This window comes from Hemibagrus wyckioides, linkage group LG10 (genome assembly GCF_019097595.1).
Source record: "Hemibagrus wyckioides isolate EC202008001 linkage group LG10, SWU_Hwy_1.0, whole genome shotgun sequence".
NCBI lineage: Eukaryota > Metazoa > Chordata > Actinopteri > Siluriformes > Bagridae > Hemibagrus > Hemibagrus wyckioides.
In genome coordinates this window covers 15,181,104-15,195,887 of record NC_080719.1, presented here as the reverse complement: position 1 = coordinate 15,195,887, position 14,784 = coordinate 15,181,104, and the positions used below count along the sequence as shown (strand labels likewise).

General features: G+C 39.3%; 1 protein-coding gene across 2 annotated transcripts in view; it reads right to left on the bottom strand.

The window, feature by feature from the left end:
* The window catches only part of rabgap1l (RAB GTPase activating protein 1-like), a 104,281-nt gene that overhangs the window by 32,122 nt on the left and 57,375 nt on the right, over positions 1-14,784 (bottom strand). For both annotated transcript variants that reach the window (XM_058400648.1, XM_058400649.1), the window contains exons 14-15: positions 2,139-2,252; positions 966-1,040 (exon numbers count right to left, since the gene is read on the bottom strand). In XM_058400648.1, coding sequence (XP_058256631.1) covers positions 966-1,040; positions 2,139-2,252 — 189 coding nt within the window. The remainder of the gene's footprint in view (positions 1-965; positions 1,041-2,138; positions 2,253-14,784) is intronic.

Below are 14,784 nucleotides of genomic sequence, written 5' to 3'. Positions count from 1 at the left end.
CAAGAGAGACCTGTGGTATATACAGAGCTTGTGTTGTATGAGAGGAAGAAAATTGAGGAATTAAGAACAAGTGCTTTAGTTAGCCAGGGGCTTTGACAGATTACTATTTAGAAATATTTAAAATCTGTGAAAGCAGACAGTCAAGAAATCGAGTGAGATGTCTCATACTGTGGTTAAAGTGAAATGGTTTGTTGCAAGCACTGTAGAAAGCATTTGTCTGGTGCTGAGTTGTAGACCGTGTGTGGGGTTATATTTGAGGGAGAGAGGTTAAGGTGGGTATTAAATCACAGAGACAGTGTGTGTGTCCAGGACTGAATGGGCTCCTGCAGGTAGACAGTCTCAGACATTAATATTCCTGTCACCTTCTGGGCTTTCTAAGTAAGAAGCCCTTAATACATACACACACTTTATACAGTAAACAAACTTATAAACCTAAAGTTTCATTTCGGACACATTTAAAATTTTCTGACCCAGAAATTAGCCAGGACAGAGCTGTCTTTATTGCAATTTCAATGAAATTAACAGACGCCTATAAAATATAAAAGATAACTCATATCACCATAATTCCCTTGCTCTCATTTTTTTTTTTGACACTTTAGTTATTTGGCTTTTAGTTAGGAGTTGTTTGCAATCCCAGACCAAACCTAAGGTGCTGGAAACCTACTGTAATTCTTCATCTTCTCTAATTTCTTCTTCTGCCTTACTAAATTTGGTCAAATGGGGAGAACTATTCATGTTTGTTCATACAAAAACAAGCATATCTTTTGGGAAATACATCATACAGTAAACAAATTGTGCAAACCAAACTGTATCTTGGCCAACAGATAATCAAGTCAAAACAAATCAGATGTACACTATTAAAACCCAAAGAGTTTGTGGCAATATATTTTGTTGTTTTTGGTTTGTCAAACCTCTTTTTACAATATTCACACTGAATTGTTACAGTACATGTGATGAATACTTACATGCAACAGCAGCACTGCAGCCAGGAAGGACTGGCCTTGGCAATATCCAATCTCCTCATCATACACAGAGTAAGCCTGCAGACAACAGGAAACCTGTTATTTTACATAAAATCTTTTTAAAAATAAACACTTTCAGGTTACAGCTATGACATACAATTGCTACAACAAATACTATTCATTATGCTAGCCCCCTCAAAATTGGTTTTCTGCTAATTCCTAATTACTGGGAAGTGTGAATTCTAATAAATACTTCCAACTAATACATGTGAAGATACCAGATCTTTCCAAACTGTTGCTAATGCTACATTACAGGGCAGCTTAAGACACTCAGACAAAAACACTATCCACCCTCTTCTGTATAGATGAGCTCAAAGACTGGCAAGTGTCACTCTGAGTAACACTATCCCTCCCACTCAGAGCTCTCTAGGACTACCGGCTATGGATGGCCGTGGCATTGTCAGGATTCAAACTAACCAACTCTCAAAAACAGGGCAAACACTTTTCTGCAGCACCACTTGGGAGCCCTCTTCATAGCCATTTTAACTTGGTACTGCTGATTTAACATCAACAAACATTTTTTTCCATCTTAAAGATGCCATACTCCATTTCAAAGAACTACTAATAAACTCGCACTGAATTTCTGAGAGAACATCGAGAACGTTAACATCATACAGAATGAAACACAGACACCTGAATATGCAGATAAGTTCTGAATAGATCGGCTAATCAGGGTTCCAGAAAACAACAATGAAACTGGGAACAGTATGTGTGACGCAATAATGGCTGTACCAGTGCTGTCTAATCTTATCTACAATGGACCTGTGTGGCTGCAGGTTTTATTCCAATCAAACAGAAGCCACACCTCATTTCAGCTGTTTAGTCTGCTGACCTTGGCCTTCAGTTAAATATCAGGAGTGACAGAAACGACATATTACATATTGATGAAAGTAACAGCATATTATATATAAATACCATGGTCAAAGCAGGCATTACAGAATCATAGTTTCTGATCAATCATACTCAAGAATTCAACAACTCTGTGGGATGTACAAATGGAAATTTGCTCCATCGGGCTAGAAAAGAAGAGCAATAATACCTGTATTGTAAATATTGCAGATTAATGTTCTGCTATTTTTGTTCTATTAGTAGGCTTCCACCAGTATAACTGCTCACCTTGCAGATCTTGTAGAGAGAATCTTGACCGTCACCATCCGAGTCCTTAAAGTAGTCGTGAGCAGGGAAGGTGCGATGAATGTCTCTGGTAATGACACCTTCCTGTGGCGAGTCCTGGAGATCACATCACACAAACAAACACAGAGAAAGGACATGTTGTAATACGGTCGCCTGGTGGCTTCATCCTTGTAACACTACAGCTGAAAATAGCATCCTACAATAGGCTAAATGTTGGGTGGGTATGATGCCAAGTCTACAATGAGATTTACAGCACTTTCACTCCTGCAAGCAGTTCTTAACAGGGTCTAAGAACTTTTCACCACCATGGAGGACAATGCAGAGTTCTTAAATATATGACCACTGTCCTCTACACAGAGGCAGGTCATTACTGTATTTCCTCTCCATAAACTTAACGTTTAGTTACGACTAGATTCATTCTGCAGCAGAATGACAGTCGCACATATAAACTGCAAAGAAATGCATAGTGAGTGGAAAGTAGTGTGCCAGATAAAATAAAATTGAAATGAGACGTGTAAGAGTAAGACACCAATGATTACCCAAATAAATAAATAATTATAACAACAACTAGCAACACATGCAATGAATATGTATTTTTCCTCCGTATAGACGTTTCTTGTACTGCACTTGATAGGCTGAAATGTCTGTTGTCAACAAAGCAAAACTGAGAGGCAGAAAGTCCTTGAGAAAGAGAATAAACATTTAATCCTGAAATGTTTACACAGCTCGGACTGATGGAGAGAGAAACATGGCACAACTTCTCTTTTCACTGTGCTGAGAGTTGGATAGTAAAACGACAAAGGAGACAAAGCGCACACAGTGTTTGCTTTCTGAACGATTTCTGGAGGTGTTGAAAGTAATGAAACATGTCAGCACATCAGCATGCAAGAAGAGCAGGGCAACTCAGAATAACTAGAGATTCTACTTAACAAACTGATGCTTTTATTTTTCAAACAACTACGTTGGTCTAAAAAAAAAACAAATTGGGCATGTCAGAATAAAATAAGAAAATGAAGAGGATGTAATTTTAGAATACAGCAACTTTGCCCATCTCAGAAACTTGAGCTAGGTGACATTTACTGGCGTGATCAACCTGGCATACATCACTGACGTCTTACCACTAAATTTCCAATGAACACATGATCACAGTCTACCCAAATAAGCCATAACATTTTCTGAATGAAAACAAGCCAAAACAATAAGTATTAATAGTAGAGATGGGATTTATTATGATGGAAAATTGATACTGAGATCTGGCCTGTCTTGCATAACCAACCAATGCCACTGAGATCACTGGCACAGATCACTGAGATGCTTTACTCTGCTGCCACATTAGCTGATTAGATAACTGCATGAATAAGCAGGTGCACAGGCGTTCCTAATAAAGTGGTCAGAGTGAGTGTATATTATTACACACGTCTGCCATGATTCGCTTCATTTTTCTGGGGGCCTTTTGGTGATCAAGCTTGCTAGAATTTTAGCAAAAGTACATACGCACATGCAAATGATACAGCTGCTTTATTTCTATTCGAAAAACATCAGTTAGTCTCATGTACTCTAAATATGGCACATCCATATAAATATATACATTTGCTCATTTTGAATATCAAATCTGTGACTTCTTAAATTGAACAAAAATACATTTCAAAATTAAATATATTACAATACATTAAAAAAAAGATCTGTGACATAATCTATTACAACAATGATATTATATCATTATTTGCTGTCCCTCTCATCTCCCATCCCTAAGATCCAGTTATTCCAAACATGCCTCAGTGTATTGTCTACAGAAATGCTGAACAAGGACATGTGAATTAATACCATTATAGATGAAGCCAATCATAAAAATAAGCTTTGGAATGATGGTGCAGAACTGGACAATTTTGCGATTTCTGTCGTTTCTGGATGTTGTGGTCCAAGTGAGCAGCTCCTCGAGAGAAATCTGTCCCGAAGTGTTTCCTGGCCAGAATGAGCTTCTGGAAGGCACATACTGTAGAGCTGCAGATAAAAGGCTTCAGCTCTGACAGATGAGCTTCTCTTCTTCTCTGTCGCTCTCACACACACACACAGCGAGCATGACAGGCACATTGCTGCCATGAGCCATTTGTTAGTTTGAGAATAATGCACTAGAAGCCGAAGCCTTGGAATGAATGGCATTCAATAGCACAGAGAGAAATGAGTGTAACATCAATCCACAGCCTTCTACTGCAAAACGTCAGTATGGAACTGCAGGCACACGGACACTCCTGAAACGGTATTACAGCACAATTACTCAGAAATGGATGGCGAGTCCTGTGCTAAAATAACCTTCAAAAAAAGCATCGTCAATTGTCTACAGGTTTATATTCAATCAAGTCGTTTCATCAGCAGTATGTCTTCAGCAGTGTGTATTCATCAGCAGCATCTAGTCTTGAAGCAAAATCACCTACCCAGTTTGTGTACAAACTCTAGAGTGAAAATCAGCAGTTTTTGAAACAGTAAGACCGACTCGTCTGACACAACTACAACAACAACGTCATGGTCAAAGTCACTGACGTTGTATGTTGTGTTTTGATACAGGAAACCTAGATGTCGCTCTGACTAGATTAATGTGTGTGGATAAAGAAAGGACCTTCTTATATTCAAGCACAGCACAATCACAATAAACATACTCTGACACTCACGTTGGTCCACAGTGCCGTTAACAAATGACCACTTCAAGCTCCCAGGCGTCATTTAACACCAGACACGGACGGCTGAAATCTCTCTGACAGGGCGAGTTATGAACAGTTTGATTCAATTAACGGCGTGTGTCACTGCAAATCTAAACTGTCATTTATCATCCGACTCCAGAGAGGAAGAGACAGGCGGCGTTTCTTCTCTCACCTGTACCGCTTCATTTCAAGTCCTTGTGCTCTACTAATTAGCTTTATCAAAGAGCAGCCAGCTGAACAAGGAAGTGAAGGGGATAATAGAGAAGCGGGTGATTTATTAGTGAACAAATTCTAATCGAAAAACAAAGAAGCAGTACTGCGTGAGCCACAGTGTATTGTATTGGATTATAATAAGCACAATGCATCACACTGAAAGGGAGCTCCCATTGAAGAGTACTCTGACCTTTTCTGTTATTATTATTATCAGTGTTTAATGCAGAGTGTATTTAAAGTGGAGTTTTCTTAAACATGATTCTAGCCGAAGCAATAGTCTGGCTTATATTTATTTCAGGCTTCTGGTTGCATTTTCAGACCCTGAAATTAGATCCACCTACAGCTATAACAGAGCTGCCCATCTCTGCTGCTTTTCATAAAATCAACTTGCGCCATTTAATTTAATAAAGCTACATTTTTTAACAGATCAGCTGTGCGGGAAAAGGGAAATTTTGTTTTCGTGTCAATTATTTTCACCTTTATAAAAGATTTAAATACTTTGAACATCTAAATAAATGTTAATGAGTCATTAATATTAAACTTATCTGATTAACGTAAGGCTTACGACAGATGCTCGTGAATCAGTTTTTTCCAAAAGGAGTGCATGCTCTCGGGCCAGATTTATGTGCACTGCTGGTTAAATAAGAAAATGTAAAAGAACCAAAATGGTTTACACTTTATGATCTTATTTCTATCTTGAGAGCTTATGGTCAATACCGGCTGATTGGAAAAAAGTAAAACCCTATATACAAATTAAATTTTCTGTACAGTTTCTTTACACAAGAACACAAAGACCTGAGCTGATGAAGCATGAGGAGAAGGCAGAAAATCAGAGAAAGGCACACGCATTAAAAGGTGAAGGAAAGATGCGAAGCAAAGCAGGCACCAGAACAAAGTCTGCCGCCTTCAATTGGATTCCAGTGTGAGGGACAAAGAGCAGGCAGATGGCGGTGGACGTCTCCCACTTCACCCATGGGCTTTTGCTGCCACTTGGAAAATTAGAGGCGCTTAGAGGTCTATAAAAAGACTGCCTTGCTGCTAAGAAACCGTGTCCGAGTGGCGCAGCTTCGGCCGTCAGTTCTTTTTCATTTCAGGCTGAAACAGTGATGCGATCGACCTCAAATAACACTGCCCAGAGGTCAGATTTAACGATAACCCCCGGCACAGGATCCTCTCAGCCAGAATCAATGAAACAGATAAAGGTTTAGCACACCAGGCAAGATGGCTAGTATAAAAAGACACGATGATTGAAAAACGTTGAACATGTTAGCTGTGAAGGGTTTCAAACGCTAAATTAGTTCTACATACTCAACCAGCAGTGACTATGGGAATCCCACTTAGACATGGAATAGTAATAAAAGGTTGAGCAGGAGTAATGAAATGGCTCAAACAGGATTAAAAATCAGGAGAAGAGTAGACTAGTTTTATTTTAAAAACAGACATTCTTCTAAAGAAGAAATTGCACCTACTTTCAACTTTTCTGTTTCATTCATAACAGAGCCACACGAATGTTATGTAGGAACTTTAAATAAAAAAGACAGAATTGAAGGAAGGTGTTCTTTCTTCCTTTTTTCCCAGGACTGTAGTTGTATAATAGTTCTAATAATAGCTCAGCCCCAGTTACCAGCGTACACTAGGATGCTTACAGCTTGAAATTTTCATGCCGCGATAACCAAAGTTCACGTTATTTATCAACCAAAATGCATTTTTTTTGTATTTAATCTTCCATGCAGTTATTTTAACAGCAGGGTCTATATAGTGCAATGGCTCTCAGAGATTTTCTCTCCTTTCCCAGATTCAGTGGCTTGCTTTTCTCCAATACACAGCTCCCTGGTATTTATGTTGGTTTATCCGTTTTAATAACACACTTCACAGACAACCTTGAGTAGACATTCAGAGCTATTCATTTTTTAAACAAACGACCTATCCAGGGCACACCGGGAGAAGTCAAGTGCCAATATTTTTGGTTATTTGAAAATGGATGGCTTCAAACAAACGTTTTCTAAGTTGTTTAACACATTAACATATCCAGTATCAGAACATAAATTCACATATATATTTAAAAATACATTATATATAAAATGCATCTGTGCATGCTGGCTACAAACTGCGGAAAAAAACATCAATGTCTCCATGTTGGTCCTCTGTAGGCAACAGGCTGCAAAGCATTGATGAGCGATGCAGTGAACTGATACAGAGAATTAGACACTATCATTCCCCTTCATCTTACAATTTCTGTCCAGCTTCACAAACAAGACAATGTACAGATTGTGTTTTCATGATTCAGAAAAAAAAAAACACTGCACTGGGAACATTAATCTAAACATCCATCCTCACACACAAACACATTTACCCTATTAATCTCCCCATATCGCAAATTAATGGCACTATAAATAAACGCAGACTGAATTAGCTGGGCTAATACACAGCTGATGGCCGTGTTAAGGGTTGCATTAGCCCCTCATCATCTCACTAGATGTGTAGTGTGCAGTCAAGCAGACGAGTCTGTGGGCAGCACTTAGTGCACATGGCCTGTGTGCTGTAGTACTCGCTGTGCTGTGGACGTCTGTACAGAACGAGGGGACACTCCCTAATTACAGACCAGTTCACAGACATTAGCCAGCAGCAGAGAGGCACGAACAGGTGATTTATTTAGATAAAGACTGAAGATAAAGTACACCTTTTGAAGCAGTGGAGATACCACTGGAGCATATTGGGAGTGATTGGGGTAGGATGGTAAATTTCTCGGGGGAAAAATAAAATAAAAATTAATTCAGGTGGAATACAGAAAGTGAAAATTGAGCCAATACCCTACAATGACAAAAACTTTGAAACAATCTTTTTTATTTATATATTTATATTATATATATATTTATTTAAATATATAAATATATATTTATATATTTTATTTATATATAGTTAATCCTAAATGGTGTCCTATTCCCTATATACTCTAGGCTAACTACACACACTTTACAGGATGGAGAACCCATGCAGTGCACTACAATATGTATATACTAAGTGCTTTATTATATTTGACACATTGCTGTTGGTTTTTTGTTTCAATTATTTTTAGATTGTGAAAATAAATGAATTTCTCAAAATTTATTTACAACCCTTTTCCTGCATCAAACAATGCAATGCAAGTCTTCTCTGTAGCTCCTGCTTGGTTGAAACAAAAACCTGCGTCCATACGAGCACTTTGTTTATAAGATAGGACACTTCTGATCTACACTGTTAGCGTAAATGCAATGTCGGGCTGATTTGGTTATTTCTGTAAGCTGAGTTTTTAACACCAGTGAAGGACTCGAGCTGCAATTCTGCCACAGTATGGGGCTGATCACACAATGCTGTGTGATTGAATGTTCACTGGGCTGTCTATCCTCTTCTCTCCTCTCTCTCCCCCCTCTGTGTTCTCTCTTTTACTGTGCCTTTGTCTTCTGCAACCTCCTGCATCTCTCTCTCTCTTTCTGCCAGCAAGAAAGGAAATGAAATGCTACTTTGAGAGGTGCCTCATAAATGCTGGGTTACTGACAAATAGAGTTCATAAATAAACAGAGCAGTGTACATTGTGCATGGTGATATAGTCCTGAACACCCATAACCTCCACCACACCTTCACTTAAATAGAAACATTCAACATCAAAACAATACACTTACATCTTTAACTACTGCATGGATATAACTGTTTAAGCAAACTTGCTAATGATTTATGTTTAAGTAATGCTCTAAACACTTCTGTTGACTGACTTCAGGAAGCTAACACCACCAGGTTCGGTGTGTCTGATTCAACTCTTGCATCTGGATAAAGATAACACTGGTGTCCTTTATGTCTATTGATCCGAGCCAGGCTCACCTTGGTAAAGTCTCCACAGATAGATTGGACACAGCAGAGCCACTCGAGGATGTGTGTTACAGTGATTTTATCATGGGTCAGGGTGTTCTTAGGCATGTCGTAAAACACAGTTGATTTTACTTAAAAATAAAATAAAAATAAATAAATAAATAAATACATAAAATGAAACTCATAGAATGAGTTGAGTATGATTATGTTCAATAAATAATTAAATGTATTGATATTATGTATTGTATTATTGATATATATGTATTATTGATATAAATGTATTGATATTATTTTGATGACTATATTTCATCAAAATATGAAATATAGCTTATTTCAAAAACAGGCCTGACACATTAATGCATAAATCAGTTACTGTCATATGCTCACAAGTGTCTGTATAAAGAGCCAATGAGACTGTAGAGACACAACTATTTTGTAAGGTGTTGTTTTGAAGCAGGATGTTTAATAGCCAGGAGGTTATCTCACTTTTTTCCACCTCACCTTTGACTGCTACATACAATCCACTCTTCTTGTGGAGGCATTTCCCCTCACTGACCGAGAAGAATCAACATCTAAGAGTAAATCTTCCAGCCTGTCTACTTCACACTAAAATGCTTTGCTCTTTAACCAGTGTAACTTCTTCCCATCGCATCAGCCAGCAGAGACAGCCTAGATGTCAGACTATCTGTTCTCTTTTTCAGAAGTGAACCTGACACTCTGTTCTCTGCCTGTCCAAAGGCTGGCATATCATTACAAATAAACCATATGTTCTAGAAAGTGATGTCTTGCTGATCTTTGCTTCAAACTTCCTGGAAAATCTTTGCAACAAGAAAATATGGCTTCGCCCCTCAGTATCTCTCTGAGCCCCTACAGTAAAAGACTCATGTTTAGACTCCAAGGGTCCACCAATACTGGTCTACCGGTGGTGCTAGACTGACAATTGGGGACTCTCCCATTTTAAGTCGGCTTAATACATGTCTTCTTGCCAACACTTTCCCTTTGTTCTTCCTACTTTTTTTTTGGAATATGTGTGCATACAGTGTCCTTGAGCACTATATAACTGCAATATATTAATACAATGTACAGTTATAATAATACAGAAAGTATGGGTGAAGGGAGCGGGGTGGAGAGGTGGACATGCAGGAGACCCATAATGCCACTGGGGTTATGGAAACGGTGAAGTGATTTAAACCTGACGTTAAATTTACCAGTGAGGAATTCATCCATGTCTGGAGATCTGTAGAAAGCACATTACAGACACTAACAATGCTTCTCACTCAAAACCCCCACAGTGCTTGCTCTGGTCTCATTAAAGTCAGGACTGATGCATAGTCTTCTCCCTCAGTGGGTTCCAGCCCTTTAAAATCAGCCTGACAACACATCAGCAGTAGAAATAAAAGCTCACTCCCAAGCCTGCGACAGGAATAGAGTGAACAACTCAGAAAAGCAAGCTGACAGTGAACAACGTTCCTGTGAAGCGTGCTGGGAGACACCGGATGGCTACGTTGGCTATGAGACTTCCAGATTTTGCACCATCACTCAGGGACAGATGGATCTAGAAGATTCAGTAGTGAGGACACAGTGTGAGCGTATCGATTGTGGTCTCATCGCTCTTAGCAGGGGTTAAACCAGGCGGCTTCTGTCTTCAGAAGGTCTGAAAATTGCATGGCTGCCAAAAAGGCTCATGAGAGAGAGATAACCTGCTTGACCATGTTGTTCTGACACCATGTAATGATGAAGCCTACAAAATTTCCATAGCAAATGCAAAAGAAACTATAAGAAATAACTTCCTTTATACCGTATTTGTGTAGTTACTGGACCAACTATGTCTTATTCTTTTCCAGTTTCATCTCAATTTAGTCACAGTTATTCCATGACATCTCCCAGACTGGGAGAGGGAAGTCTAACAATTGCTTCCTCCTACAAACTATTAGAGCACACTTGGATGAGAGCACATTCAGCTGCTGTGTAATCTAACACCCACATGGGATCCGACCCAAAAACCATTAACTATGTTCTCTTGGACCGCTAGATGAAATGATAAACACACTGATTTAATAATAGATATGTATATAGATTCGGTGCCAAAGACAAAGCATAGGAGGATGAGGATCAGAAGCTAAAGCTGAGCAAAACCTGCTGAGGTTTATACCTACATCTGATGTCACTGTTTTACGTTCATAAACATACATAAATGAGGGAAATGTGTATTTTGCTTTGAAAAAACAAATAGAAAGCATGTTCTACTTCTGCCTAAATTTTTCTTTATCCAGATGTATTTATTTAGCAGTATGTACAGTAATTTGTCCTTATATTGTATTGTCAATGCACTGTAAATTATTTTTAGACCTGACTAATGAATATGAATTGCAGCCATGCTGAAGGTAAGAAAGGAGGGCAAAAGGGAATGTAATGGAGAAAGAAAGATCAGCAAGTGAAGGAGAAAACACAGTGAGGGGTTGATTGACAGGCAGAATATTACCTCCCTCTATTTCTCCCTTAGGTGAAAGTAGTCCACAGTTCAAAGGAGGCCATAATTGAAATTGACAAACAGCTGCATTAGCCTGATCATATGGGCCAGCCATGGCATACCACAAAATAGAAGGTGAGAAGTGGAGGAGGATGAAGGCTTGAGAGCTTTGCTAGCATGGAGGATAGATTAATCTTGTTCATGCATAATGCATGAGCGTGGTGTGTGTGATCGCACTGACGGCTTGTTATTAGCTGTGTCACCGGGAGAAAACACGCCAAATCAGCAGACCTTTCTCTCTCTCTCTCGCATATTCATACACAAACCTAAAAAAATCTAGTAAATTCCACCATAAAAAAATTCTACCAAAAAGTAAAATGACAGTGAGTGCTAACGTTACAGCACTGCTGTGTGGATCGTTCAGGTTTGCTTTCACTCCAGTATGTCTTGAGCTGAACTGTCTTAAGAAACAGAAACGGAAAGCTGTCTGATGAATGATGATCCTAGTCACTATTGTTTTAGATCGCTGACGCACATTTAATTTGTTCATTCATCTTCAGTAAGCACTTTATTCTTGTCAGGGTTGCATTGGATCTCAGAAACACTGGATACAAAACGGACAGAGACTTAGGATGAGGACAGCAGTCCAGCACAGAGCACCACACACACACACACACAAAATCACAGTCATTTACACTTGGGGCAATTTAGACCAGGCAATCTCCCTACCTGAAAAAGTGATTGACCCTGAACTGACCTAGTTGCAGGAAGTGAACATGCCATTTGAACAGCTGCGTGTAGCTTTCTTCTGTAGAAGCGCCATGAAACGCAGACTTAGACAAAGCACAGAGCTGAAGTGCTGCAGAAATGCTATGTACAAATGTGGGATATGATAGAAAACATTTTAAACTAAATTACGTGTATAATTACTTACTATTTATTTATTTATTTCAACTAAATATTTTTAAATATGAAAACAGGGAAATGATTAACAAACCTACATATGTAATGCGCATCATGTTTATGGGAATAATATGATATTTTTCTCATATGGCCAAAACCAGCCTCTAGGATTTTTGCTTGTTGGTTTATTTTAGTTATATGCAAACAGCAAATGGTATCAGATAAACAAACTAGGTGTCCTCAAGGTGTCCTTAATGTGGTCTATAGAAGAAACCTGCAATTTCATTGAAGCCATAGAGCTTATAACTGACATATGCGAGTGGGGAGGAATGATGTGTTAATATTTGGTTACGCTTCCAGCGGCGCAATAAAAACACCGATTCCCAGGAATGCCAAGGACCCTAACCTCCAACTGCTCTACATTACTGTAAGTCACTTTGGACAAAAGTGTGTGCCAAATCATGTGCAAATGTCAGTGTTGACAGGCAGAAAGCAAAAAAAACATTCAGTGTGAATTGCCCTTCACGCATATAAGAGATCACCGTGCTTAAATCTCCACACAGCAGTACATAAATCTCTTGGGTTGAACATGGCAAATAAGTACAAGCAAGATCACAGTAAGTGTCAGGACAGGAGTTCCTACCCCTCAGGATTGTTTGAGCATGGCTATGAAACAGCTGCTTAGATAAAGACATCTGAGATACATGTAAAGTAACCTTCTGTCCATAAATAAATAATGTGATATGAATACTAACTGTCGACCGTCATCTGATCAAATGCTTACTAAAGTATAAACAACAAATCTGTTTAACTTCAAGCTTTAAAATTTACCTTTCTACACCACGATCACTGATTTATCAGACGTGAAGTTGAGGTCACATGGTTAATTAAAAAGCTGGAGGACTGCACTGGCTGCTGGCTGTTTCAGAGCTTTCTGAGTGGTCTCCTGGGTCTACAACAGCTGCTCACCTGAACAGGTTGGAAACTCATCTGTCAGCATGTCGTCAATGAGGTTTAATAGCCAGTGTTGTGTAGCATGATGATCTGTTTAGGATGGACACTGCATTTTAACCCTTTCATGTGTTGTGTCCACACTTTTGGACAGTCAACTGACATCCAAATAATTCAAGACAATTACTGTAATTTTACATAAACATCATTTCTGTTGTGTTTTGGACTATTTTCATACTCAATACAGCATGAACTTTACAAGCTGTCTACATCAAAATCTTAGATGTTTTTAATGAATTGTTTTGGAAGCATTTATGTTGTTTAATAATAAAAAAAAATCACTGGCTGCATGTTTGAGCATGACCATTAGACAATAATTACGGAGCTGGTACATTGTTTAACACCTGAGCTCGTTGAGGGACTCAACTGGAATAACGCATGGGAAATGCAGTCTTTCTAAATACATCAGAGTATTTGAGAAGCAACAAAGACGCACTATCACATTTGTTTCCTCAAATGTTTAGCTCTTTTTCTTTAACCTATAAGACAGCATCACAGACATTTTCATTTCGTAAAATATCCCTGGCTGCAATGGGAACATTTTTTAATAAGTATGATGAGAAGTTTTATAAGGATACCTTGCCACAGCCTTTAAAACTGATTGTTGTTATATGACATACTCTAATATTTTTGCTCAGAGTTTGTTTTTAGGCAGGTCTGTACTGCATCCATTTTACAGTCTGATGTGGGACTGCCAGAATGGAGGCTCTTTATAGAACAACTAACAATGGTTCAGGCCTCTGTGTTGATCTGTGTTCAAATCTCACCATCAATGCCCTGTAATCTCTGTCACACTCACACTCACTCTCTCACACTCACTCTCACACTCACTCTCTCACACTCACTCTCTCACACTCACTCTCTCACACTCACTCTCTCACACTCACTCTCACACTCACTCTCTCACACTCACTCTCACACACACTCACACTCACTCTCACACTCACTCTCACACTCACTCTCACACTCACTCTCACACTCACTCTCTCACACTCACTCTCTCACACTCACTCTCTCACACTCACTCTCTCACACTCACTCTCTCACACTCACTCTCTCACACTCACTCTCACACTCTCACACTCACTCTCTCACACTCACTCTCACACTCACTCTCTCACACTCACTCTCTCACACTCACTCTCTCACACTCACCCTCACTCACCCTCACTCACCCTCACTCTCACACTCACCCTCACTCTCACCCTCACCCTCACCCTCACTCTCACCCTCACCCTCACTCTCACTCTCACTCTCACACTCACTCTCACACTCACTCTCACTCTCTCACACTCACTCTCTCACACTCACTCTCTCACACTCACTCTCACACTCACACTCTCACACTCACACTCTCACACTCACACTCACACTCTCACACTCTCTCACACTCACTCTCTCACACTCACTCTCTCACACTCACTCTCTCACACTCACTCTCTCACACTCACTCTCTCACACTCACACTCACACTCACTCTCACTCTCACACT